At 34.3% G+C, this 27,955-nt stretch overlaps 1 protein-coding gene across 1 annotated transcript; it reads left to right on the forward strand.

Moving 5' to 3' along the window:
- Window positions 1-17,719: 17,719 nt before the first annotated feature.
- LOC131078220 (monooxygenase 2-like) lies at window positions 17,720-27,408 on the forward strand. Its single transcript, XM_058015881.2, has 7 exons — window positions 17,720-17,888; window positions 18,027-18,173; window positions 18,523-18,588; window positions 19,181-19,361; window positions 19,534-19,762; window positions 26,568-26,804; window positions 27,001-27,408. Exons 1-7 carry the CDS (start codon window positions 17,770-17,772, stop codon window positions 27,315-27,317), a joined length of 1,296 nt encoding a protein of 431 aa, XP_057871864.2. The 5' UTR covers window positions 17,720-17,769; the 3' UTR covers window positions 27,318-27,408.
- Window positions 27,409-27,955: the final 547 nt, after the last annotated feature.

Raw genomic sequence — 27,955 nt, forward strand, 5'->3', positions numbered from 1 at the left:
AGGTTTTCACCATCAGATGTGTCCTTTATTTTGACTTTGTTGTGATCTAGTGCTGCCATTGACTGGTTTTCAGCATTAGATCCTTTATTTCTTTCATTTTTGTGACTGAGAGACTTGGCACTCTCCCGATTGCAGATATCATTATTTTGTTCACTGGTAGAGCTTGTTTTTGGGTTGACTATACATAGATAATGGACAATGGGTTCATCATCTTGGAAAATAGGTATATCAGGGTGTTCAAGTTCTTCCCAGTCTATGATATCATGAAATACAAGTGATAGAGATTCTTTTGGTGGTTCGAGATCAGCTGTGGTAAGTGTAATTATAGAGGTATCGTTATAGTTGTCTAGGATGTTGGTTAGGTTAATGATATTGTCAAGGTCTTCAATGGTATTATCTTCAGTGTAGACTTATTCATAGTGCCGCTGCTCATTTTCCTTAGCCTCATAGATATGTCATGGTCTGAATTCAAGTAATCAAGACTCTACACCTTATCCCTCCTGAGAAAGGGGTGTGTGTGAATGAATAGTACCTTCCTTGACATCCTCGGTAATATTTTAACAAATACCCCATTCATAGTCATTAGAATTAGTTTCAGAAGTACCATCCTAGAGTCTTTCAGTGCTGCTGACAGGTATGTTGTAGGGTGAGAAAATATCTCTGATAATTAAACCAATCTTGTAGTTCTTTTTGATTCGGAATCAGAGCTTGCTTGTACCCTTTGCATTTGTTCATACACTCTTTCTCATTGGGGAGTAGTGATGTCTTTGGGTGATGACTCTTCTTTGTTTTGAATAGGTTCCTATACATGATGTACTTTCTCATAAGATGTTTCTTCCCTTTGAATGACTAGTTCCTCTTGTTGTTTTTCTTTTTCCTGGTGCTCTCACTCTTTCCTTTTTGTTTCTACTGCTTGGTGTAGTGCCTCTTGCCATGAGTTCTCATTGTATTTTTTCTTTTCTTTCCATTGTGGTTTTTGATACTAATTTTGTTTGTGCCTAGGTGGTATGTTGCTTCCATATCATAGTCATGTTTTGTCTCGATAAAATTGTGAAGGAGGTTCTAGCAGTTCTATAATACCTTCTTGACACTTGCCTATAGGTCCTTTGCCATTGTATCCCATCTATTGTATGATCAAGAATCATTTTCCATATTGTTGTGTTGGTATGGCCACCTTCAAAGTAGCGGCTTTGACCTCTTCCTCATCCTTGTATAGCAAACTAAGGATGTCTTTCTCTTCTGATTGATTTGCTAGTGTGACCAATTGGATAAATTTGTCATCAAACTTGGTGATGGGCTGTGTTGCTTGATGTGTTGATGTAAAAGGTTGTCCATGAGATTTTAGTGATGTTGGTAATTTGGATAGACAGATGGGTTCGAAAGAATATTCTCCCAAGCCTTGCTCTTTGATTTTCATGTTTTGTTTGAAGTCCATAGGTAAAGACTTGAGCTTTTCTTGATGATGATCTAATGCTGAGGAAGCCAGAACTTCCCTATTGTGTGGAACCAGGCTGTCTTGAGCTGCCCCCATAGCATTGCAATGTTGAAAAGGATGTTGGCATATGGACACTCCAATGAGACATTGTGTGTGATTGAAGGTTTTGTCATTGATGGTAACCTTTCAATCCTATGGCACTAGCAAGACATTCTATCGGCAAAGCATTATTCAAGCAAGATAGTGCACCGGCATCAGCAAGACCACTCTACACCGACACTGGCATCGGCATAGAAGAAAAGATGTATACTGGCACAAAGGCCGACAGGATTTTTGATATGTAATATTGTTTTTATTATTGTAAGCCGACTTGGAAAATTGTAAAATGACTCTTGTATATAAAGGAGATCATTATAGAGATTTGTAGATATAGAAAAGTGAGCATAAAGAAAATTGTTAGGCAGACCTAATGTGTGAATTATAGGTCAAGGGTATATGTAAAGACCAGAGCAAGAACCGGTACTGAATCTAGCATTGAAGATGTTATTGTAATGCAGTACAATATATTGGATTTGTATAATCCACATTGTAAGTTAGTGAGACTTTCCATTGAGCAGTGAGCTCTAGGCAATTGGCCTTCCTGCATGTGCAGGGCCCTATTGTAAGTAATATTCTCTTATTGGCCAGTAAGTGAATATTGTGGGTCACAAATCGCACTGAGGTTTTTCCCACGTCGGGTTTCCTTGTTAAACATATTGTGTTATGGTGTTCTTTTCATGTGGATGTTTTTTATTCTATTAATTACATTAATTCTTGCATATTGGTACACTGTTACTTTATGTTCTGCACATTTTGTCTTAAGAAAATTTCATTACCGGTCAGATACTGATTCACCCCCCCTCTCAGTATCTGTGGGAACCCTAACAATTGGTATCAGAGCTTGGTCCTCTATTTTCAGAAGCCTAACAACTTGAGGAAGATCTTGACACTGGTAAAAATGGAAAATCTGATGAAGCAACATGAAGGAGCTCTTACTGACTATGATGCAGAGAAGTTGAAAAATATCAAATTAGAAGATGATTTAAAAGCAGCTCAGGATATCATTCAGGCACTTCAAGAAAATCTTATTGTTACAAGAAATAAGAGAAGAGAACTTTGTGAAAAATTGCAAAATGAGAATGATGAAAAGGAATCACTTAATGATATGATAAGAAAATTGAAACAAGAGATCATGACAACAAAAAATGAAATGCAGGATATGACTATGAGATTTTGCAAAGAGATTGAGGATAGAAAGAAGAATTAAGAAGAATTGACCAGAAGACTAAGTGATGCAGCAAATGAGAACACAAGACTTAGCTATGAAAATGACATGTTGAAGATAGATCTGATGCATACTCAGAATGACTCGAATGAACTAATGAGACAAAAAAAAATCTTGGAAAGGGAATTGGAAACTGCAAATCAACACAAAGAAAAATTCAAGAAAAGCTCAGAAGAACTTGGTACCTTATTGAAGAATCAAAAACCCAAAGGTGACACTTCTGGAATTGGATTTGAAGTTGGAGAAAGCTCTGGTACTGCAAATACTCAGGATCACAGCAAACCGGTAAGACCTCCTAATACTTACAAATTCAATGGATAATGCTTTAACTGTAATAAATATGGTCATAGGGCAAACGAATGTAGATCTAGGAATTATCAGAATATCAATCCTCCCACCGGTCAATGCTCCAAATGCAACAAAGTTGGTCATAACTCTAAAAACTGCAGAATGAATGTAAGATGTTATGTTTGTGGAAGATTTGGACATTTATCAAATCAATGTAGAACACAAATCGACATAGGTTATGGGAAAGCTATTCAGAAAAATAATGTAACTTGTTATGCATGTAACAAGATTGGTCATATTGCTAAATTTTGTAGAAGTAAAGGTACACCTGTAGATAACAAAAGTACTAGCTTGAAAGGTAAAGAAAAGGTTGAAGAGGTTAAGCAAGAATTCTCAAAGCAATGGATTAGAAAAGCTGATCTAAATATTGGGAATACTCCTCCACTAGTAGAACCAACAAATGCTCCACCGGTAGGACAATGTGATGCTCCACTGGTAGGACAGAGCAATGCTCCACCAAGAGGAAGTTCTTCATCTAATTGAAGAAAATTATCTTGAGGGTTTGGCAATCTAATGACACATGTGCTATTATTCCCTCGGTTAGAGAAAAGAAGTTGAAAATCACTCATTACCGGAAAATAAAGTTAAGCTAATACATTATCGACAAGCAATTAATGTGGTAGGTAGCAAAAAAGACTTTATAAAATAAGATTTTGGCTCCATTTCATTTCACCATGATTTCAAACTTTCAGAGAGCGCAAAAATTTCTGAGCTAAGGCATTTCGAGCAAGAAGCAATCACACTCCAAGCAATCATTCATCCAAGACAAAAAAAGGTATTTTATCATGGCATCCTCCTCTGCAATTGAATACATAGCGAACCCTACTATTGTGGAAGTAATTAAAAGACCTAGGCCCGTATTTCAGTTGGTCCCTGAAATAGCAAAGAAAGATGATACCTTAGGTGCATTCTCTCAAATCCCTAAAGGTTTTGTATATGCAAAAGACCCTAGAATGTATATTCACTGCAATATTGAATAACTAGGAGATGAGGAAATCAAAACCATGTACAAAACTGAGATATGTGATGATACCGGCAATATCAAAGCTAAGCACAAAATCATTGAAACCCTAGGATTCATAGAAATCCTTAGTATTCTTGAATTTCCTAAGGATGTGATTAGGATAGTATTAAGCAGAGTTCATGGAGAATTTTTTTGGTTAGATACAATTCATAAGATCACTAAGCAAGCGGTAAAGGTTGTCACAGGGTTACCGGCCACCGATAAGAGACCAAATAAAAACAAGAAAGTTTCAAATGATTTAGTCATTGACCTAACAGGTGCAACATCTGATAAAAGATCTTTAAGGGTTAATGATGTAAAGGATACAAATGTGAGATTCATAAGCATGATATTAGGTTACAAAGCCACTCATGCCAATAGACTCAACTCAGTTTCAAGTTTGCGCATCAAGAGTGCTTATGACATAATAACAGACAATGCAAAAATTGACATCTATGAATGGCTAAAGGATGAACTGATAGACAACCTTGGGAAGATAAAGAAGGATAAGAAAGGAACCTTCAGATTTGGAAATCTGTTAGTGTGTCTAATGCTTCATTTAACAAAACAAGTTCCCAATATAGGATATAAATATTTTGGATATGACATAGCGGTAGGAAAGCAACTGATAGAACTATTCAATACGATGGACAAAAATAAGGAAAACATCATTCATGACTTTTTCCAAGCACTAAAAAAAAAAATGAAGAAAAGGACAAGTTATCACAAAAGATTGTAGACAAATACAAAGATGATATATGCTTTGTTATAAAAAAGGATGAAATATGGAAGGAAGAAGTCATCCCCAGGACAATCTGGGTAACAAAAATGGGCTATGAAAAAGATGACCACATAGTGGAAACTTATGCCAAAGCACTTCTGGAAGCCCACAATGAACCTAAAGAAGAAATATTTGGTAGTGCTGAAACCATAGAAAGCCAAATTCAATCAAAGAAAAGATTGAAAAAGGTTGAGGCATTTGTGATAAAAGGATCCAGACAAGCAAAAGCCATAAACGAAGATATATTAAAGAAAACCAGTATAACTAAAGATGAGTTGGTAGACCCACAACCTGAAGCTCATCTATCACTGGTAGGTACTTCCTCAGAAGGAGATATGCTAGCAACTTTTAAAAGAGTTGTTAGGAAAAGAGATCCCTCACCGACAACCACTCCTTCACCTAGAAGGACAAGGTAGAAGCAACAAGCTATGAGATCTCCAGTCAAAAAGGTCACACCTAAAAAGAAGCTAACTCCTAAGAAAAGGAAAAAGACAACAACTGACTTGGCACCTCTAGAAATTTTATTAAATGAGATCACAGAGGAAGGAAAACTGAAGAACATAGGGAAAATTTATGACACCCTATTGGCTGATGAGAAAGGGCAAGTTGAGGAGAGTGTAATATTACACATGGACATGTTTAAAAAGTTTTTGTTGCAAGTCTTAAATGAAATTCATGATGACTTATACCAAAGACTTGAGGCTAGAAGGCAAGGAGTAATTGAACTGGACAAGAAAATAAAAATAGAAAAACTACTTGCAGTATATCTAGTAAACTCCCCAAAAGAAATTGATGATCTGATAGCTCAGGCTAACTGGATAGTTTTTTCAACTGCACACCGGCAAATTTCACTGATGGAAGGTAGAGTTACAGAGGTTTCAAAGGAAACAGAAGATGGTTGGGACATATTTTTGGTTGAAGAAGAAAAACAAGAAGAATATAGGAATCCCAAGCCTATTAAGGTATATCAGAAGGACAAAGGGAAAGGGAAAGTTGGTGGACCTCCAAGCATAAAGATTAAAGATAATCTACCTCCACCTGTAAAAATTACAATCCCTGAAAACCAACTGGCAACTGAAAGCATGGATACAGAGGATGGCAATACAAATCTTGAAGTCCTATTCACTGTAAATGTTGATACCCAAAAGATCAACATAACAGTTGATAAAGACCCAAGTGTAAAATCAGATATAGCCAAAGAGCCTCCGGTAACAGGAAATATAGAGCAACCGGCAATGGATATAGGGAAAAAGATGGAATTTGAAGCACAAATAAAGAAACCGATAGAGCTAAAGGCTCCAGAACAGATGCCACCGGTAAGAAATGAAGTAGGAAAACCAGTGCTAAAAGAAATGCAGACACAAACTGAACTACCAGAGGTCAATACAAGCATGGTCACTTCCACCGATACTCAGTTTGTTGGGTCACCATCAAAGTCAACAAATGTGACTAAGGTATTACTTGAATCCATGAAGAAAATAACTGACTATAGCTCACAAGCTTACAAAGCAATAGATGATTCAATCCCATTTTTGAAAATAATAGCTCCTAATTGTAATATAGATAATAAAGATTCTTTAGGATAGTTAGATACACTATGTAAATACATTTCTAGAAATATTGAGAAAATAAAGGTAGAATCTATAAAGGACATTGTAGAAAAGGAGAAACATAAATTCTTTGAGGAAGGAATTAAGAAGTGTAATAGACATTTTGACACACTTCTACCGGAACTGTGTAGTTTGTTAAAAGAGTACAAAAACCTGTACAAAGACACATGCAAAACAAACTTCCTGACTATAGATGTAGACAAGAAGATAAGCAAGACACAGGAAGAGATAAACAAGCTTGCAAACAATTTTGTCAACTCACCAGATTCATTATCTATTTTTGAAGATAAGTTAGCAAATTTTGAGATAGAATTACTTAAACAGGAGAAAGAGAAAGAGACAATAATAAATAAGGCAAAATACTTGAGATCCAAACTGAGTCCAAGATTGGATTATCTAGCATCTCTATGGAAGGAAATTTCAGAGGCATTAACATTGGGAAGTAAAACACCGGCAGAGCAATTGTAGCATCTCACCGACATTGTGAAGAAACTGAAACCGCAATAAAAGATAGCAAAAAGTTTATGGATAGTACAAACTTAATTTTGGGTGATCTTCTTTAGATAATAACTTCCCAACTACAAGGTTGAGGTTATGGATTGGTATAACTACAAACTCTACTAACCTTTGTCATTGATGCCAAAGGGGGAGTAGTAGGATGAGAAAATTCAAAACATAGGGATCATATGCTCAGGGGGAGTCCCTCATTTTTTTTGGTAAATTTTTTTTGGTCTACACATTTTGGGATATCTTTTTGAAATTTCTCATGAGTGTTGCCATCAATGTCAAAGGGGGAGATTGTTGGCATATGGACACTCCAATGAGACATTGTGTGTGATTGAAGGTCTTGTCATTGATGGCAACCTTGCAATCCTATGGCACCGGCAAGACATTCTACCGGCAAAACATTATTCAAGCAAGACAGTGCACCGGCATCAGCAAGACCACTCTACACCGGCACCAGCATCAGCACAGAAGGAAAGATTTATACCAGCACAAAGGCCAAGAGGATTTTTGATATGTAATATTTTGTTTATTATTGTAAGCCGACTTGGAAAATTGTAAAATGACTCTTGTATATAAAGGAGATCATTATAGAAATTTGTAGATATAGAAAAGTGAGCATAAAGAAAATTGTTAGGTAGACCTAATGTGCGAATTATAGGTCAAGGGTATATGTAAAGAACAAAGCAAGAACCGGTATTGAATCTGGCATTGAAGATGTTATTGTAATGCAGTACAAGATATTGGATTTGTATAATCCAGATTGTAAGTCAGTGAGACTTTCCATTGAGCAGTGAGCTCTAGGCAATTGGCCTTCCTGCATGTGTAGGCCCCTATTGTAAGTAATATTTTCTTATTGGCTAGTAAGTGAATATTGTGGGTCACAAATCCCATCGAGGTTTTTACCACACCGGGTTTCCTTCTTAAACATCTTGTGTTATGGTGTTCTTTTCATGTGGATGTTTTTGATTCTGTTAATTACATTAATTCTTGCATACCGGTACACTATTACTTTATGTTCTGCATGTTTTGTCTTAAGAAAATTTCATTACCGATTAGATACTGATTCACCCCCCCCTCTTAGTATCTATGGGAACCCTAACAAAGGATTATTATCGGCAGATATAGAAATTTCCTATCCATTATATGGGAATTTGACACACTGATGGCATGTTGAAGGCACTTCTTACATTTCATGTATCCAAGGATGACCCAATGAAATATTGTATGTTAAGTCTATGTCTAAGACTTGGCACATAGTGTTCTACCTGAATAGGTAGTATTATTATTCTTTTGAATGATCTTTTTTCATCATCATAGGGTTTGATGGTGTTCTTTTTGTGTGGATCAATAGACTGTTCAGAGAAGCCTAATGCATTGATAAGTTTTAAAGTATAGATATTGAGACCAGCTCCTCCATCTATTAAATGCTCTTTTTAACTCGATGTTTGTAGACTAAGAGTTTAATATGAATGGGAGTGTTATGTGGATGACTCAAAAGAAATATTATCATGTTCGAAAAAGGTGAGATTATGAGGCCCTGTCATATGAGCCACCATGGCTTGGAATTTATCAATGTCTAGATCTTGAGTAACATTTGTTTCAACTAGTTCTTATTCTAGGATGTCCTTATGTTTCATAGAGAGTTTGATTAACTCAAGTATGGATATTTGAGTGGGAGTTCTTTCTAGTTGATTAGCCAAATCATATTGAGTCTTGGGGATAGTGATGGATGTTGATGTATGCCCTTTCAAGACGTATTTTTGAGCTCTGGTTGTCACATTGATTGATGCATGGTCTTGTTTGTCCTTGATTATTATGACATTTATTTGGTTTTCATCTGTCGATATGTGATTGATGGTGTTTTTGTACAGGTGATTTATACGAGATCCCCTTGTATCATTTGATGATGAAGCTCCTTCCTTGTAATTCAAAAGAGGATTTTTAAAGGTATCATGGTCACCGTTTGTTTTGAGACCATCAACCATTAAATCACCTCTATCAATCATATCCTGAATAATATTATTAAGCCTCATGCAATCATTTGTGTGATGTCCTTTGTTGCGATGAAAATCACAGAAATGCGAGTCATTCCACCAAGGTGGTTTGAACTGGGGTTCAAAGTTTTTTATGGTTGTCAATGTGATAATCTTGTTTGCTAGGAGTTCCTGAAATGTTGATTCTAAGGTTTGCCTCAATGGTGTGTAGATGCGTCTATTTGGGAAAGTGTTGGTGTTACCTCTTTGGTTTGTATTATTCCCTCGGTTAGCATTGTTTCCTTGGTTATTGTTTTTGCCTTGGGTATTGTTATTTCCTTGGGTATTCTTTTTGATATTTGAAATTGAAGGTCCTTGATTGGTATTTTGTGGATAAGTGTTAGTGCGTTGATTAACACCTTTTTTATTTTTGTTAGATTGTGGAGTACCTGATAAAGTTAATATTGGTTGTTTGAACTTCATATAATTAGCATCAACTCCTCACTCATTAACAACATTTTTGTTTCTTGTCCAAAATATGGATTTGTCTAAAGTGTTGTTATTGTTTTGATTGTTAAACGAATGAGTGCTGGATGAGTTAGTTCCTTCTTTAAAGAACTTCAATGTTCCTTTCTTGATGCAGGCTTCTTCTACTTGGATTTTGTTTTTGATTAACTTGGAAAAAGATGGTATGCATTGGAGTTTGAGTTGATAACTCATCTCACTATTTAGATTTTCGATAAAGATCTCCATCTTTTCCTTTTCAGGCACGTCTCAAGGATATCTCGAAACCATACGTCTCCAATGCTGAAGAAACACCATGAATGTTTCATTGTTTTTTTGTTTGGTGTTACATAAATCCAACATGGTGATTGCATGTTAAATATTATAGGATTATTGTGTGATATATTTGTTTACCAACTCATCAAATGATCTAATGGGAGGTGTAATTTTAGACAACCACTCCATTGTTTGCCCTCCCAAACTTCTTGGAAACAGTCTCATTAGGTAAGTGTCATCGTGAGTGAATTCTAGGTTTATGGTACAAAATTCTTGAACATGATCGCGGGGATCACTTTTACCATAGTATTTGTTGTATTTTGGTATATCTAAATTCAGGGGAAAAGGTATCATGTTTAATCTCCTATCAAAGGGATAAGGCCAAATCTCATCCAAGGAGTATCACATGGTGGTCCCTTGTTGCATGTCCTCCATTTGCCTTTGCAACATTTGAATTTGTTGTGTAAGAGCAACCATGGGTGCATTTGTATGTCAACGGAAAGATTCTTCGCTTTCATTAAGATTATCCCAGGTTTGGGCATGGTTGTGTTCGGGCATGTTATTTTGTTCATGTATGAATTCTAGGTCATGCATTTCTTCTTCTCTTTGTTGGTATTGATAGGCATAATTTCTAGACCTTGTTCTAAAAATTTATTCGTTTACATTCCTTAAGTTTTCGGTATCGAAATATTCAGGAAGTATAACTCCTTAGCTAGTTAGCATGAGCATATATTTTTCCTTGTCTGCTTCAATAAGTCTTTTCGTGAGCCTTTGGAATGAGTGGTTTTCTTGAAATTCTTGCAGAAGTTCCTCAGTGATCTCTGTATCTCCTAGATTAGTATACTTGAAAGGGTTGGATAATCTATGATCCATACTTGACTCTGGTTGTGATTCCCTTTGCTTGTTTCTTTGAGAGCGAGTGACAACATGCATTTATTTCAATTAGAGTTCCTGGTGGTATCTGGTGGATAGAATATGTTCCTCAATAAAAACTTTCAGTTACAAAGGGAGTTTCTTCTTCTTCTTCCCTCTCAGGGGTTTGTGGTTCAGGTCGAGCTTCGTTCAATGTGATATAGAACTGTGGGAATATAGCGGGGTTAATCCTTCCTCCATGATTTAAGAGTTGGTTGAATGTCAATTTCTGAATATAGGCTCTGCTTCTTAAAGATTCTTTGTCAAACTCATTTTATTTGCCTTGAATATACAATCGCATGTGACACAAGAATGTGCAATGTGATTTAAAAAGTTGGAAATTGATATAGAGAAAATTATTCCTTTTGCAAGTATCATAGAACTAGGTTGTCTCTTCTTCAACTTAGTTTTATGATGAAGACTTATTCTTCTCAAAATATGAGGAGTGATCATACATAGATGATCAGTGGTTTCCTTTGACGTTGGACTATGATACTTTGTTTGAAAAAATTAAGCTTACTTCATCAAGTAAAGGTTTAGTTAGATTCGCCTCCACGAGAAAGTGTGTCAAATGATATGGATAAGAGTCTCTCAATATGGAAAATCGATTTGACAACTTAAGGATTAAAATTGGTATTTTGTTTGTGATAGGATCCGTTAGATGGTAAAACTTTGATCAATGTGATGGTACTGCCTGATTTTGGTTGGATGAAGTCTTATCTCAAGCTAGTTTAAGATTCGAAAAATTTGTTCTAAGGATGCCTATTTGATTTTGGAATTGTTTTCTGTGATAATTTGGTTCGGATTTTGACTGATCATTTTGACAGAGGACCAAAAAGGGTACTTACAACTGGTGATAAAATTTTCCAGAAAGGCCTGGTTTACTCTTTGTTTTTCTGGGTTATTACGATGCACCAAAGCAGAGATAGGATGCGCTAACTAATGGTCTAGATGCACCACAAAAAGTTCTCTATGTGCTAAGCTACCTCTTCTATGCGCTGACTAAGATTTTTTTGAAATTGTTGTGATTGAAAGATTACGTGCTAATATGTTCTTGAAAAATGCTATTGTTTAAGTTCAAAGCACTAAAGTATGTCTCCTATGCGCTAAGCTGATGTGCGAATGCGCTAAACTAGTATCACAAAGTGCTACTAAAATTTTTCTTAATCTGAAACTAGTTATGTGCTAAAGTGAAGGCTGAGAGCGCTAATTTTTGGTGCAAATGTTCTACAGAATGATTAATACGCAGTAGGTAGTTTCTCCTATGCGCTAAGATGCCCTGATTTCATTGTTTTCTACCATTTTGGGATTTTAACTTGTGTTTTTCAGGGATGATTTTCTAAAAAATAAGTTGCAAACATGACACACAAATGAGATAACAATTTTTGCCTATGCTAGAAAAATAGTGTATATTCTGTGAGGATGTGTTCAAATCCTTGATGTTTTCATAGGCTTAGATAACAAGTAAGACAAATTAGATAGACTCTTTATTCAAGTGTCATCAATAATATCATAGCCCACTAGTCTTGATACTCCGTCAGCTCAAGAAGCCTTGTCAACCCTTAGGGGGCACCTATTTTTTGGTCTTTTGCTAGAAATTAACTCCAAGTGAATTGCTTCACAATGGAGTAGTTATCTTGGGAGATATATGGTGAGTGATCTTGGGGGCAGATTCTTCCCCACCCTTGCACTATGATATTGAAGATGTTTGGATAATGAATTGACTCAAAGTTTCTAGTTCTAAGGTTCTAAATCAGGCTTCTGTTTGGTCTTCAGTGATAAAATCCCTCGGGAGGCTTCCCAACCTTTAGAACAAAGGCTTTATGTATATTAAAGATACCAGGGGAAAGCTAATCGTTGAGACAAACTGTTTAAGGGGACTTTCCTCAGCCTCCACGTTTGATCATAGTGGGTTGGAACACTTGGCGATAAAGCCATTTCCCACTTAGGTCGTTCCCCTCTCACTGACCATTTAAATGGCACTCTAAGAGAAACTCGGGAAGGAAAGCCTGCTAAAGGATTTAAATGCTTGAAATGAAGAAAACATAAGAGTGGTTTGGCTTTTTGGTCACCTAATTAAGGGGAGAGCATATACCTTCCACTTTCAAGACAAGGCACCGAAGTGTTCTTTATAACCTTCAAATCAATGATTTTCTAATTTGTACTTGGAGATTTTACTCCAAAAAAGCATGGTGTTATTTTTAGCCCTTTATAGCAATGATTTTCTATCTAAGTAAAAGAAATCCTGGTCAACAAATGAAATTTTGATATTGGTCAACAAAAGGGTAGTCGCGAAATGAAAAATTTCCTTTGCTTTGCACAAAATAAATATTAGGTTCTTTTTATCCCTTTGTAAAGAAAATAAAAAATGGATCCTTTTATGCACCAAAGGAAGGTGAGGTTCTTTTCAAGAAACACCAAATAAAAATGAGGTTGTTCTTTTTACTCCTTTGTAAAACTTTGAAAGTTTGTTGTCCTTTTTAAAGCAACACCAAATGAGTTTTAGGATCACCTTTTCCATTGTATTTCTCAAAATGAAGCATGTAAATATGTCATGGAATGAGATTCTTAGAATTGAAAAGGAAAGAGGGCTACTTGGGAAATACAATAGGAGAGTAGATTAGAATTGGGTTTACTTCTATTCACAACTAAACTCATCAATGCAAAGTTCACCTCTTTTTTTTCTTGTCTGAACTTGAACCTATTTGGACATGCTTTGAAGAATGGTTCTCCAAATTTTCTAAGATGAACAAATAATTCTCCTCGTAGCTCATCTTATTTCTAAGAAGAGTCTTCTATCTCATTATTTCATTGTGAGAACAATCTATGTGAGGTGGAAAAATCTTCCTTATGAATTGAGTGGTTGGGTGGGATGGATGGAGTAAATGGAATGCCATAGTCTAATATATGAATAAATTGGTCTTATTGTATACATAACATGAATCACTCAGTTTGAATATAGATATAGGGAAAGCAAAGTCAAAAGATGAATCTTAACATACCACATCTTGACTTTTATAAATATTATGTGACTCAAGACCCATAAGATGATAAAATTTTGAGTTAATGTTGATGGTTAATAACCACTCCATACCTCATTTAGTGTATTATCCTATAATATCTTGGTGGGAGATCTATTGAGAAAATACATAGATGTTCACACTACTTCAGCCCAAAAATGATCCTCTAACTTGGTTGTGGAAAGTGTGGACCAAGCCATATTCATGATAGTCTAATTGAAATTCTCTATAGTTTTATTTTGTTGAGGTGAATAGGAGGAAGTCAGATTTTATTTGATGCCATGACACTTCAAGAATTAGCCATATTCATGATAGTCTAATTGAAATTCTCTACAATTCTATTTTGTTGAGTTGGATAGGGGGAAGTCAGATGTGATTTGATGCCATGACAATTCAAGAACTCCAAAAAATCCTAAGGTAAAATCCCCTCTCAATGTAAGTAGAGGAGAAGAAGAGACTTGCATGTCTCATGTACAACTCCATGTGGTGGAAGTCTTGAAAGAATAGAAATGTTTTACTCTTCTTTATATGAAAATACACCTAGGTTTTGTGAGACAAGTCATACATGAACAACTATAAGTAATTGTTCCCTTGAAAGGAAGTAGGAAGTGGTATGCACAAATCAATATGTACAACCTCAAGATGCTCTCTGACATGGAAGGTGCTCAACTCAAATAGATCTTGATGTTTTCTTACAATAACTCTATAATATATAGGCAAGGAATCTAAAAGATGAGGAAAACATATTATTATCTCCTTGGAACTTAGCTAATGGGGGAAGAGGGAAGACAAAATTCCATATATAGAATGCTAAAAATTAGTGGGATTGATTGTAGAGGTGCAAAGAAAAATTGAAAAGAATGAGACTACATGGAGTGCACGTAGTCAATTATTAATAAAATATCTAGCAATGATCATGCCATCTTGTGAGATGAAATAAGATTTGATCATAGTTGTTTTAAAAGTTAACCTTGATCTCGTCATTCAATAACTAAAAGATAGACAAGAGATATGTTGCCAAACCTAGAACATAGAGCTCCTTAGTGAGAGAATAGCTTTGTGTCTCAAGAGGAATGGTGATAGTATAAAATCCTTGTACAAAAAACTCATTATCATTTTCCATCCAAATTATATCTCTATTACGTTGAGTAGTAAGATTATCAAACAACTCTTTATTACTAGTAATATGTTCACTTACACTAGAGCCAATCAACCAAACATCTCTTGAGAGCTTGGAGGTTTGAGAGGAAAAAAAACCCCATTCTAATTGATACCACAATGTGTTGCATCTAGTATATCCTCATCAAATGCCTCATTAGATAGATCATCTTGGTGGGTTGTACCTTGATTACAAGAATTAAACTAGGTAAGACCGATATTTCAACAAGGATAAGTGTCATACGTATTGGTATGATAGATGTGGCACCGTTAATTATCCTTTAGAGGATTTTGTTGCTATTGTGACAATTTTGTAAGGGTCTCTTTTGAGACTTTTAATTTCACTATTGTCTCAAAACTAGTTCTATGTCTTTAAAGTCATGTAAAGACTAGATGACTTATTATTGTGAAAGAAAATTCACTAGTTCTTCAAATAATGCCTACTTGGTGATTCAATGTTGTGATAAAATTCTTGAACTATGGGCGATGACAAGCCCATCTTTCGTTTCCAGCAATGAGAAAATCTTGCGGTAGTTGTCGAGGCTAAGACAAGTTTTTGGGTAAATTTTTAAAAGAACATATTGGTTGTGATTAAAATTTTGTCTTTAAGTGTACACCAAGGAATTTTTCTACTGTGAATTTTTTTTTTTCCTCTACACATCTTGGTATGCATTCTCTCTACATAAATACCTATTCCATTCTATAAAGATGATATGTGGATAATTCATCAAGGTGGCATGTAAGAAGTGAAGTTGACAACAAGTGGTGTGTTTTGTTCTTGCTAGAATTCTCTTCTATTTGATTTCTTGTCTGTAAGTAGTAATAGAAGATGTACTGGAAAAATTTGTTTTGATGATTGTTTGAATAAATAGATAAGGAAGTAGTGAATGCTAATTGTGTTAGGAGATGCCAATAGTGTTGTCCACAATCATGAAGAGAAAATATAGTAGGTAAGAAACTCCCAAACAATGTATTATTCTAGCATGTAGCATAATTTATGATTGGATATGAACCTACACACATGAAAAGGGAAAAAATGGTTGTGTTGTATAGGGGCTTGCTTGAGTCAAACCTTATGTTTCTATTGACACCTTTACTATAGCAATGATTGATGAAAAGAGAGCTTGTCCTTAGAAAGGAAAAAGTTTGAAACCTTAATAGAAATGCTTGAAATGATAAATGTTACATTTGATATAAAACCATTGTCTTTAAGTCTTATATAAATCTTGATATTACTTGTTTGATGTTAATGTAGGTCTTTACCATAGAGGAACACATAAAACTTGATCATGATTGTTGAAGCTTGATTACTTGATTGCAGACTTGTATTGAATTAATGCTTGATTGAATGCTCATAGAATGATAATCCTAAGACTTAGAGTTCAAATGAGAGAGGGAGTTGCATTTAATTGCAGGTTACATCTTTTTCAGATTTAATTTTCGAGGGAGGCCAACATCGGAAGCACTTTCCTACTACTTACAAAGACAACTATTGTAATTTCAAATTTGGGGCCAAACTAACACAACAAAGGTGCTAGGAACCCTAGTCCACCAAGATAAGGGCGCTAAATGCCCTAGTCCCATCAGTTTAGGCTAGAACAAAGATTGTTGAGTATGAGATTGCATTGAGCTTCTAGAAACAATTTTGAAGTTAAGCAGAATCAAACATGAATCAAGTACACTATGCATAACCACCAAAGTGAGTGTGAAAGACGTATACAATTTTCTACACCACAAAAGTTTTGGGTGCCTTTCAAAACTCATTTTACTTATTTTACTTCTAATCGATACCATACAATGATTGAAAGGAGAGATAAAATTTACGTATATTTGCATTTAAATTTTAGAACATAAGATACCGTTTCTACAATTTCTCCTCAATGTGAATCTGATCTATGGTCTAAAATAAAAATAAAAAGAACTTTAAATCAATATTAATCTTAAAAAGTAAACAATAACAAAAATAGAAATGCATTGTATACCTATATCAACTCAATAAATAATATGTATACATTATTATTAAAAAACAAAAACTATAATATGTCCAAAATGATATAAAAATATAAGCTATTTGGTCCATCATATATATATAAATAATAAATGCCATGCTAACCAGGTCAAAATAAAAGCATATAAAACTGTCTTCATGAGATTCACCCGCAGAAAAGAGTTGCCTTGTACACGCTGGGGATACATATTGAAATAATCCAGCATATAAAACAGACTCAGTCAAAAAATGGAAAATGATAGTATCCAAGTCAAACACTCCTATATTTAAAGAGTAATTGTCAAAGAAGACAACGAATATATCACCTCAAAGGGAGAAGCATCTTGACTAATTCCAAAACACAAAACTAAATAAACTAAATAAACACAAAACTAAATAAACTTCTTTTTGTAGTAGTTCATTTTTAATAAAATTTGACTTATATGGCAATGGTAAATAAGACTTCGAAGAGCATAAAGAGTTCATACCTGATTGTCAGGATCAAAAGAGCAAAAGAATCTACCTTTTTAACAAATGGTGAACGAGACTGAAGATTATAAAGCACGAATCTTTCTTATATTGCATGTCTGACAAGAAACGTCACAGCAATAATGGCAAACGACCATCCATATCCCTAAATTTTATGACAATTATATTAAATTAGACAGTCAAAGTTCTAAGCATTGGTTATTCAAAACCAAACACCCTAAAACGTGTCCCTTATTTAGTCAAACATAAAATCAAAATTGACTTTTGCTTCACGAGGGAAACAACTTTACAGATCACAACGTTTCTGAATTCAATGTGAGGAAACTGTAGTTCTTCTATATAAATCTACACAGGTGCTCATGCATTGCTGTATGATTCACAGTGTAAGCATTTTTGTTACAGTAACATATCTTTCCTTTCAGTGAAATATATATCAGATTCTATGGAGAACTTAAGGGAACCCCTCAATGGTAATGAAGAATATTTGTATGAGAATGTCCATGACATTGTGATTGTAGGAGGAGGAGTTGGAGGCCTTGCCACAGCCCTTGCCCTGCATAGGTAAATCTCTTGTTTTCTCATTTTTAGGTTTAACTGATTGTAATTGGGTGCTAAAAATGAATGTGATTGTGGATATTGAAATTAGGGTTCCTTATATTATGTAGATGTATGGACTGACATGTTTAGTGGAACATCCAGGTTGGGTGTAAAGAGCCTAGTACTTGAGAATTCCAGTAGCCTTAGAACTAGTGGGGCTGCCTTCGTTATGTGGGCAAATGCATGGAAAGCTCTTGATGCTCTTGGTGTTGCAGACTCACTTCGCCCAAACTATCGTCAACTTGATGGGTATTTTTCTTTTTCAAAATATCACTTTGATGGATAACCTGTCTTTTTTTCTAGATTTAAACTATGTTGTAAGATCTAAATCTGTGTCCTTTTTTCCCAGATTTGAACTATGTTGTAAGATCAAAATGATGGGTATTTTGTTTATTCTAGATATCGATTTGATGGACAATCTGTATCTTTTTGTAGATTTACATTATGTTGTAAGATTTTTTGGGGGTTTGTAATAAGGCACTTACTTTTACTTGCAAGATAAAATGTTGATCTTTCGATGGATAGTGGCAAATGTGATTGTTTATGTTATTATTATAGGAGGGAGGTTTTAACATAAATTATTTTCTTTGTTGTGCAGAATTCGTGGCTCGTCAAATTGTACTGGGATGAAAAAGGCAGTTCAACTCATAAAGAAGACTAAAGGGTGATTACAATGAAACACAAAGTACTTATTTTATTATATTTCTCGCACGCACAGAGTAATCTAATAAGTTTGATACCTGTCATTCGAGGTTGATTTCGTAATTGTTGAATTAATTGTTTGATAAGATATTGTGCACAGTGATTGAGAAGGAAAGAATTGTTTGATAAGATATTGTGAAATGTGATTGAAAAGGAAAGAAATTATATTAATTCTTATTGATCTATTTATAGTAAATTATATTTCTTATAAAATAAATTTGAAGTTTTGGTTTTTATTTTTTATTATATTTATTTTTGATTGAATTATTAATTTTTTTTTTTTTTCAATATTGAATATGGTTTAGACATATGATATATTTTTTAGTATTAAAAAATAAAATGTTTAAAAAGTCTTTATGTCAAACTCATTTTTTCTTCTTTCATAATAGATTCTAGAATCCTTTCTTTAGTATCTATTTTAAGATATCTTTATGTTTACTGTTCAATTTTATTTAATTTTAATTTGATATATGATCAAGGAACAATAATACAAAGTTAGTCCCATAAATTTTGAACATGAATTTTACTAATAGATAATCTAATTTGTATTTCAGTGGATTAACTACGATGATGGAATCGAGATGTATAGAAAGAATCAGGCTCATAGAAACACTTGCTAAAGAATTGCCTAAGGGGACTATTAGATTCAGTTCCAAAGTTGTTTTAATAAATAAGAAGAACCCATCTTCTTTAACCTCACTAAAACTTGAAGATGGACAATCTATTACAACAAAGGTAAATATTCCTCATTTATTTTTGCACAAATCATTTTTAAATATTATTTTATTTAATAATTGAAAAATCCATTTTATTAACAAAATTAGATATTTATTATTCAATTGACATCAATTTCTTAACCATCTATATTAATTAATCATGATTATTTTTATGTACGTATTCCCTCTAGATATTAATAGGTTGTGATGGAGTTTACTCAGTAGTTGGGAGTTTCATGGGTATACCACCAGCAAAGTCTTCAGGACGTATTGCTATTCGAGGCATGGTGACATATGCAGAGAGTCACCAGTTGGAAAAATTCCATTCACAAGTTTGGGATAGAGGATTAAGAGCAGGATTCATTCCTTGCACAGACAAACAAGTTTATTGGTTTTTAACAAGAAGATCACAACTTCAAGGTACAATTCTTATCTATAATTGTTGATCCATTAAAAAGGTTAACCCTAATTTTATTTTTATCAAATTTTTCTTTTCTTTCAATTATTTGGATAAATCATAGAAAATGTGGCAACCTAATATAAAGTTAAGTATAAATGTAGCTAATAAAATAATTTCATGCCTAGGGATGAATCTAGAAAAAGTGCATGGGTACAATGATAGAACCCATCAATAACTTTCTAATGCCACAAAAATCATGAAAATTAGATGCTACGGAAAAAAATTATAAGGTTAGAGGTCCAACAACGAAGGTAATATATATGGAGATATACAATTGGAGCAATTGTATAATATCCAAAATTGTCATAATCGCTAACAAACTAAGTAGTAAAGAATGTAATATTGAGAATTTATACTAATATAAACTATATAGAAGTAATGCAAGTGGAAGAATATTCCTCTAGATATGCTAAACTTGTACTAATAGAATTAGTAGTTCATTGATGTAGACACCTATATAGATTGTATAGACTGTATGTCCAAGTACATATATGTACAGATTCATATAGATAGAATAATGAGATAGATTTCTTCAGTTTCCTTGAGTAATAATGATGAAAATTTAAGATTTGGTAGGAATTCCTATAGTTTTTGGGACTTTTGCACCTTTTGTATGTAGTGGTAGGTTTGTTTTGGCCAATCTAATCCAAAAAATTAGCTACTATTAAGATTTTGTAACCTCCTCTAATTTGAAACCCTTGTAACTTTGTGTTGAAAAGTGTCAAATTTAGACAAAATGAAAGTCAATATGAAATTTCTTAACTATCTGGGGCTCAATTGTAAGTTCAAATATCCTCCAAAACATGCAAAGAAATAACCTATAATGAAATGTCTCATTTGGGAATAGCTTTGCGATAAGATCTGAGAAGGGCTTTGCATGGAAATGGATCATATACCATATAGAAGTATAGACTCTAAGATCATCTATAAAAATAAAGATGTATTCTATAAGAGAGTATGCAAGATAATGATCTTGCTTTAATATTGAGCTATAAGTTATAAGAAATATTCTAATTAGATAAAGTAGGAGAGGGACCAAACCCTTACATAATAGCCAAATGAAAGAAGAAGGGGGTCTGACAAGATATGCAAAAACCCAACATTAAGGACAAGCAAACACAACGAAAACCAAAACCAAAACTAAATAGAAATAAAAAGAAAAACAACACTACACCGAAACCTAGCGAAACCCAAAAACAACCCCTAGAAGACAAAAACAAATTATCTACAAACTAGGGGCTTTAACAACTTGCCAATCTTGGATAATATCCTCTCGTTTATCTCAAAATGAGTCTCTTGATTTTATCCTTTGTAGGAGTAATAGTAGGGGAGTCAAAATTAGCATTAATAGTTTTACCAGATAGCTTCTAGATATCACCAACAATAGCAACCTCCAACGGCCTCTTCCTCTTAGCATCTCTATACTCAAGCTCTTTCTAGAGGACCTAGATTGAAGTTGACATCTTGTTTTCCATATCCCTACTAAAAGTGACAATATCTTCTAATTTTTTTTCAACACATCTTGATTGCCTTGGATAGAAGATATAACCCTCTCCATATTATTCCTTTCTTTCTCCAAGGCCACCTTAGTGCTTAAGACCTTAAACTATGCACCTAGAGTTTCCAATCTATTGATTCTCTCAATTGAATCATTTATTGCAGCTCAAATTCTATCATCCTTATCATCCATGGACCCACCCCCCTCCCTCACATTCGTCTAAGCTAGAGCCTCCGATCTATTGATTTTCATTTTAGCAGTGTGAAGTTGGGCCAAAAGTCATCTAATAATCTCATTCTTCTTGTTTTAGGTGTTGTAAAATTCATTAAATTTATTCACCACCTCCACCAAACGTAGTTCACCAAGGGAAGAAATAGTGGAGGGTGGAGTGGAACCCAGGGTCCACAATGAAGGATTATGGGCAAACTTAGATGCATTAGAGAGGGAGTCTTTTTGTGTCCATTCAAAGTCGGTAGTCCAAGAAGAAGAATAGTAATTGAAGATGACCTCCTGGTTCACAAGACCACCCACATTACTTTCTTTCTAAGGCTGAACATGAGACTCAATGTTCTTCATTTTGGTGGTATGTTGGAGATTGACATTGGTAGAGAATGATTTAGAGTAAGTAACCTTATAAATACTAGAGGTACCTCTACACTTAGTCTCTGGGAAATTCAATAACTCCACAAATAGCATAGGGTTCAGATGAGGACTAGTAAGGTTAAATTGAGGCCATTATCAGGGGACAAAGACAAATGAAAGTTGTATAGTTTAAGTATTATCCCTTGGTGAAGGGATAACACATCCATCAAATTAGTCACACTAATCAATTGAGACAAACAAGAAAATCCAGAATGAAAAGTTCATCTTAACACCATACCTAAAGTGATTCATTATAGGAAAAGGTTGAGAATGGAACCTTTTGTACCTACCATCTAGAGTAACATACTTTAGTATAAAAACAACATCCTTCCATTCACCTAGGAGATCTTCTCCTTTGAAACCACTTTGTAGCTAAGATATTCTCTCATCACCCACCAAAAAATCTCTTAAAGTCCTCCTTGGAATTCCCTTTGGGTTCTTTATGGAATGCCACCCCTTCGAACAAGACCCTAGTCGAAGCCACAATGAGTTTCATAAAAATAGTGAAAGACACCCCCAATAGAAACCTTCCCTTCATTCCAAGAATGGGAAAATTAATGAAGACAAAGGGGTCATGGCCTTTCATAGACTCAATGTAGGAGGTAAAATAACCTCTCCATCATGCAGGCCAAAGTACCTCATCTTTTTTATGGGACTCATAATTATCAGTCTTAGTCTAAATTAAATCTCTCCTCTAGTAGGCCAAGGACCACAAAAAATAGGTAACTTGAAAGAAATAAAAATAGGATAAATCAAGCTTAAAATAAGAAAATGACAAACAATAGAGAAATTTAAAATAGAAATCCTATTCCATAAATTAATAGGCATATTTCCCACCATGTTATGATGACAATAAGCACTAGAAAAGATAATAATTAACATATAAAAATTATTTAAATCATATATGTGATTATATCATCATGGATTGTGACATAAACATCAACTGGGAGATTGTTCATGCAAGTCCACATTTTCAAAGAAGTAGTGTAGCAACCCAGGTTAGCCAATCCATCAATTGACTTGTTCACCTCCCTGAGGGCATGGATCATTCTAACTTTTTTGATGGTGAAAAGAATGTAGTAGGATTTAAATATTATATCTTTCATGGGATAACCTAGGGATGTTTCATCATGAGGGATCTGGATTACATTTTGAGTCCCCTTCAATAATGATTTTCTGAGAAGCCTGTTGCCACGTCAACAAAGTTGAAATTATGGACTCATCAATTGGTCACGTAAACAAGAACAAGATTTTCTTTTTATCTCTTATGATGCCATCCTCACTTGCTTGACCTGATTTACCTTTGGAAGAACTATCAAAATTTAACATAGTTTATTTAGGAAAATTTGATGTAGTATGACCGATTACCTTGATGCAAACATTAAATGCCTAAGTAACTAAAGTAAATAAAACTCATAAAGATAAGACAAGGATAAGATGTTATCTAAAACAACTTAAGTCTTCTAGAATGACCCTTAGGACCTAACTTAATTTCACATGTCAACATGTCCCCTTCTTAGAAAATTACAAGGTACAGAACATTATTCACTCCAAAATTTGGATAATAGAGTTTGATGTAAAACTTGAAGCAGAAAAACGACAATTTAAAAAAAAATCATACTAATAACATAGGTTGTGAGAACAACATTGAAAATAAAAATGAAAAAGATACATGGCAAGCGGGAGAGAGAGAGGGAGCAAGAGTGGTGTAGGGGTTTCAAACTAGGATGGGAAGGGTGAGGGATATGATGATATAGAGGATGATGATGAAGCTTTGGATTTTCCAAGTCTACAACTAACGACAAAGGGAGATTTGTGTTTGAGGTTGTGGGTTCGTTTCCTTCTCGTCCTCTCTAGCTGGGTCCTTTATGGTTGGGTGGGAAGTTCCTTGGTTGTGGCTAGGCTTTGTGGGAGTGTTTGGTATCCTTGAAAGATGGTGCATGGGATTATTCCTATCTAGTGGATGGTGTTTAGGATTTTGTCTACAAGGTGGCTTTAGATGGGTGTTTGTTTACCCCTTTCTGTGAGTTCCTTTGTTCTTCATGCATTGTTTTAGATCATATGTCTGCCTAGTGGGATGTCTCTTGGGGGTAGGATGTTTCTCTTGTCCCCTTGGGGTTTCATTGAGTCCCTCATGTTTCTCTTTTGGGGTTTCTTCCTCGTCATGGGTCCCTGTGCTTTAGGAGCTCTCTACTTCCTTACACCCATATTTGGCTAGCATTGTTATTATTTTACTAGATTAGTTGTGGGTCTATTGGCAGATTCATGGGTGTGTAATTTGTGGTACTAGGGATTTATATTATTGACTTGTTAGTTGGGGCTATTGTAGTGGGAATTGATTTCACAAAACCTATTGAGGTGGTTGCTATGTTTTTTGTTGTTCTTGACCCTTCTAAGGTGATAAGTTCCTGCAACATTGCTCATGTTCCTATTGAGGTGGATTTTTGGTAGGTTGCAAGGGCTCCTTCTCTATATATTTTTAGTCTCCTTGCTTCCCCTTTCTTCTTGGAATAGGTTTTAGGTTGCCTTGATTAATCTATTGGTTTTGATATTTTTTTTGTTTTCTGGTGGTGAGTGTTGGGGGAGTTATGAGGTTGTGTCTTTTATGTGGATGATGGTGTTCCTTTTGGAGTATAGTTGTTGCTGCAAGTTGTGGGATAGAATTGGTTGCACAATGAGGGTTAGTTACCTTATGAGCATTTAACTAGAGTGTTCTCTTCTTTTTCCATGCCCGCTCTTGTGGAAAATACCAACTTCATTCGATGGATGTTATCCTCTAGGGTCTTGGCACATGCCTCCTCCCTTCCCCATCCTCTTGGGTATCCTCCCAGATAGATGTGTTTTTGGCCTCCTATTTGTAGGATGGTGAGGGGTCTTGTTGCTTTAGTGGAGGCCTCTTCCCTTATGCTTGTTTCTTCCAAGCCCCTGATTCCTAGAGGCACTTCTATAAATGGACTTATTGAGGTGTTTCACTTAGCTTTGTTTGCAGGGTTTCTTTCCAAGCAAAGGTTTTTAAATGGGTGTCTCCATTTCATTGTTATCTCCCTCCTTGACTGAGGCTGTCTTTGTTTAAGGTGGTCCCTTTGATAACCGGTTGTAGAATTCCTCTCAAAACCCATGTTTAGTCTTTTGTTTCTTTGGTTGGTATGTTTTTAGTGTAGGGATTTTTTTTTGGAAAATGGTTTGGGGTTTTGTCCTAATCCCCTTTGTTCTGATTAAGTAATATTGGGCCTCGAGACCCTTATTTCCACCACTTGTGTGCTCCAGTCAAAAGCCTCATTTCAAAAAAAGGTCTTTATTTTTTTGGTGTCTTTGGTCTTGGTGGTCTCCCATCTTGTGAGTTCCTACCTTGTGTCTGCCTGCTGTGCACTTATTTAAAGGTTCAGGCCTATCCCACTTTTATTGATCAGAACATTGGTTGTAAGAACTACATTTTTTATAGTTTTGGAGTCACAAATTTCAAATGTAGGCTAGTCCATCTTTAAGATATTTGATCGACACATTTATTTCATTTATAACACCAAAAGTGAGTAAGAGATCTGAATAACAATTGAAGAATATGGGTCTTTCTTAATAAATCACTTTCGATTTAGCTTTTCCTTTACTTTATCTAATCCTCTCATATTTCTTTCTTTATCATTTTGACTCCATTCTCATTATAAGGACTAGAAATTGCTCCAACAAATTAGGGATGTTATGTGCCACTTGTTAAAAATTTAGTTTAGATTTCCATTAAAAATATATAAATTTCCATTAAAAATAATTTTGAAGGGAAAATGATAAAAAGTAACTTTTTTTACTTGTTTTATCATTACACATAGTAGAGAAGGAAAAGGTAGTATATTCATGAGACCAACAGGTTCAATAAACATTAATTATTTAACACTTTATTATTCAATTGTTTCTCCATGAATTAGAACTATGAATTAACTATGAATTTTTTGTTTTGATATATGTTTTTTAATTTTTATAAAGTTAAGATGCATGATTTTTAAGTTTCTAAATTATAAAAATATATTTTTCTCCAATCTAATTGGCTTGGAAAATTTACATGTTATTAGTTTAGAACTATGAATTAACTATAATATTATAAGAATCCAAATGTTTATCTATATGACATTAAAATTATTTTTTAAATTAGGTTAGGGTTATTCTCATGCAATTTAATATTATATCATCTATAAGTGGAATAGAATTAGAGAGTATTATAAGTTTCAATTATAATTCAAATAGATTGATTATTTCCATTTTTAGATTATATAAATCAAATTAGTTAATTCAAACAACCAAATATAATTACATAAAGTTATAATCTTATATACTTACTACATTAATAAAATACTATCGTGACACTTGTTTACTTTGATTTAATGGATTTCGTCCAAATAAATGAAATATAAGTGAATTTGGCTCCTTCTCAGTTTCATCCAAAGATACATAAATTTGAGGACTAAAATTATAATACAAATAGATTTATCATATTGTAACAAAAAATCTTTACTAGTCATATTTTTTATTGATTGAAACATTCAATTGTTGATCTTTAACTTACTCTTAAAGTTGTTAGATTATTCCAATATTAATATAATTTCACTCTCTTTGGGGTTTGATTTCTAACTTTGTAGATGCAAATATCTCTGGTGATGCTGAAAAGATTCGACATGCAACCTTAGACATGATCCGTGATTTTCCAAAGCCCTTTGTAGAATTGGTAAAAGCAAGTCCAGCAGAATCCATTAGTTATGCAGATATGAAGGTGAGGTTGGTGTGGCCATGGATGAAGCTCCTACCTGGTAAAGCAAATGGAAGTGTGACACTTGTAGGAGATGCACTCCATCCAATGACCCCTGATCTTGGTCAAGGTAAAATGACTTTGAAGTTATCCTTTACCAAATGGTTTGCAGGTTTTTCTTAAAGTCTATTAAATTTTTAGAGTAGAATCCTTATAGTATTATTAATTTGACAATAATAGTTTTGCATTTTTATTGCTATTATTTAAGAATAAGTGTATTGGATAATGATTTTAATTCTGTGTGCAATTGGGTTCATTTATTACAGGCGCATGTTCTACTTTGGAGGATGCAATAGTGCTTGGAAGGTGTCTTGGAGAAACTATGAAAAGCATAAACACAGTACAATGGGGAGAGGAAGAAGAGAAAAAGATAGAACAGTGTTTCAACAAATACTTGCAAGAGAGGAGATGGAGAGTGTTTACCCTTGTCAATGCAGCATTAATCATAGGAATTGTGAACGAAGGATCCTCTAAACTCATTCGTTTTGCCCGTGATAAGATTTTATTTCCCTTGTTCTCTGTGTCATATTTAAGGCATTTTGCAGAATTTGACTGTGGAAATCTGAAAGCCAAATACTCCTGAGAGTGAATACAAACATTTGTATTCAAAAAAGAAAGTTGTAAAGAATAGTAAGACAGTAAATGGGTTAAGGAAACCAACTCAATGTTATCAGAATCCTTACCAATTATTTGCCTATCTCCTTATGAAATAATCTAAATCATTTTATTTCTTGTTTTTAATATTCAAGATAATATATTCTCACATATTAAAATTGGCAAAGCCTATTTGATATTTTCCAATAGATTTTAAATTTATTTGAGTCCATCCATGTGTGAACATATTTTTATGAAATTATTATATAGGGCGAAAGACAATGCATATTCACATCTCAAGGAAGCCTCTGCGCTCTCTAGAATCCAGTCTCTGCGACTTTTTGGTGAGCAATTGGAAGAACTAATCTAAAGAATCATACTATATATAGCAGTGCATTCAACCAAAATACTAAATACTTAACATTAAACATTACTAAGCTTATCATACTATCAGCCACAATTGCAAAGAATGGTAATCTTCGACTTCACTACTAGGGTCTTTTCTGTTACACAAGGTATATATCCTATTATATGGTACAAACTAAACCTCAAGTAATATGTCAACATAGAGATAAGAACTAAATACAGAATATGTCTTATTCATTTGTTTATAAAAGAAACCCATCA

This window comes from Cryptomeria japonica, chromosome 7, assembly GCF_030272615.1.
Source record: "Cryptomeria japonica chromosome 7, Sugi_1.0, whole genome shotgun sequence".
Lineage (NCBI taxonomy): Eukaryota > Viridiplantae > Streptophyta > Pinopsida > Cupressales > Cupressaceae > Cryptomeria > Cryptomeria japonica.